This window comes from Limulus polyphemus, unplaced genomic scaffold, assembly GCF_000517525.1.
Source record: "Limulus polyphemus unplaced genomic scaffold, Limulus_polyphemus-2.1.2 Scaffold2071, whole genome shotgun sequence".
NCBI lineage: Eukaryota > Metazoa > Arthropoda > Merostomata > Xiphosura > Limulidae > Limulus > Limulus polyphemus.
The window spans coordinates 106899-108132 of record NW_013667681.1 but is presented as its reverse complement, the minus strand read 5'-3'; the positions used below and the strand labels follow the sequence as shown (position 1 = coordinate 108132).

Sequence of the window (1234 nt, the reverse complement as noted above, 5' to 3'; positions counted from 1 at the left end):
TTCCTCGACCACACTGACTAGTGTTATTTTACTTGCAACAATGTGAACCAAAAATTAATTTATATTCAGACTAAAAATCATAATATTTGTGTAATCTGAAAGACTTCTGATTTAACTGTTTTTATTGATTTTTAACTATAGTATTATAAAAATTGGTTTACCCGTGAGCTTGCCAGATGGGGAACTTCTTTTGTGGACATCTCTCCAACAGTTCCTGTAGAACTGATACACAGTACTCCATTATCATGTACATTTTCTGTTTCTCTTCATTGTACAACACATCCACAAGCTTAATCACATTTTTATGATTCAGTCTTCTCAATAGTTGGATTTCTCTATAATGATAAGAACCCAAGCCCAAAAACATTTGATTTTATCAATAAGAGACATAAATGTTATGATTACACATATACAATTATGATTATCTGCCTCTTCTATAACTTCTCCTGATTTAAAAGAAAAAAATAACTACATCACAGCTGAATATAGGTGTGATAATATGAGTTGTCATCATTCTCTGGTGTCGAAAACTTTTTGTGAAAATAAAAACACTTTAGAATATTCTTAAATAATCACAGGCCTAATAACAATGTCAGTGTTGTATGTTGTGTTTTTCTACACACAGAAACTTAGGCCTACATTTTTAATGGTAATACCTCTCTTACACTGTATGAAAAAAAAAAGGTTCAATAAAATATTTTCATCAGGTTTACATTTCTTTTAATTCATGATACTGCAAGAGAAACAACATATTTAACATCCTATTATTTAACAGCAGAACAGACTGTTTCTACCATGCATACTTGGCTGTAAGTAAAAAAAAAATGGTGGTATAATTTTATTGATAAAAGGGCAAAACAAATGATAATTAAATCAACACCTGAACATTATAGGCATAAGCCCTCAGTTTTTCAATTTAACATCATTTCAGTGACTGACTAATATATATTTCAGTCTGTTAAATTCAGAATATCTTCATTCTTAAATATCTGGTACAAAAATACATTTTGTTAACATCAGATTAATAGTAAACAGTTTTCATGAACAAGTAAATTAACAAGAATTAAATTAAAATGGAAAATTTGTATTTTGTTAAATATAGCCTTTATTACAGTATTCTTTGAGTTGTAATGTTGATTTTACATGAAGATATAGTTTAAAACAAAAGTGGATATATACATGATAGTAATATAGCTTATATTATTTAATTATTATTAAGAGCCAGTTTTTATAA

The 1234-nt window shown here is 27.7% G+C and overlaps 1 protein-coding gene across 4 annotated transcripts in view; it reads right to left on the bottom strand.

Moving 5' to 3' along the window:
* The window catches only part of LOC106465847 (serine/threonine-protein kinase STK11-like), a 49326-nt gene that overhangs the window by 37135 nt on the left and 10957 nt on the right, over window positions 1–1234 (bottom strand). For all 4 annotated transcript variants that reach the window (XM_022393799.1, XM_022393800.1, XM_022393801.1 and 1 more), the window contains exon 2: window positions 162–335. In XM_022393799.1, the coding sequence (XP_022249507.1) occupies window positions 162–335 (174 nt within the window). The remainder of the gene's footprint in view (window positions 1–161; window positions 336–1234) is intronic.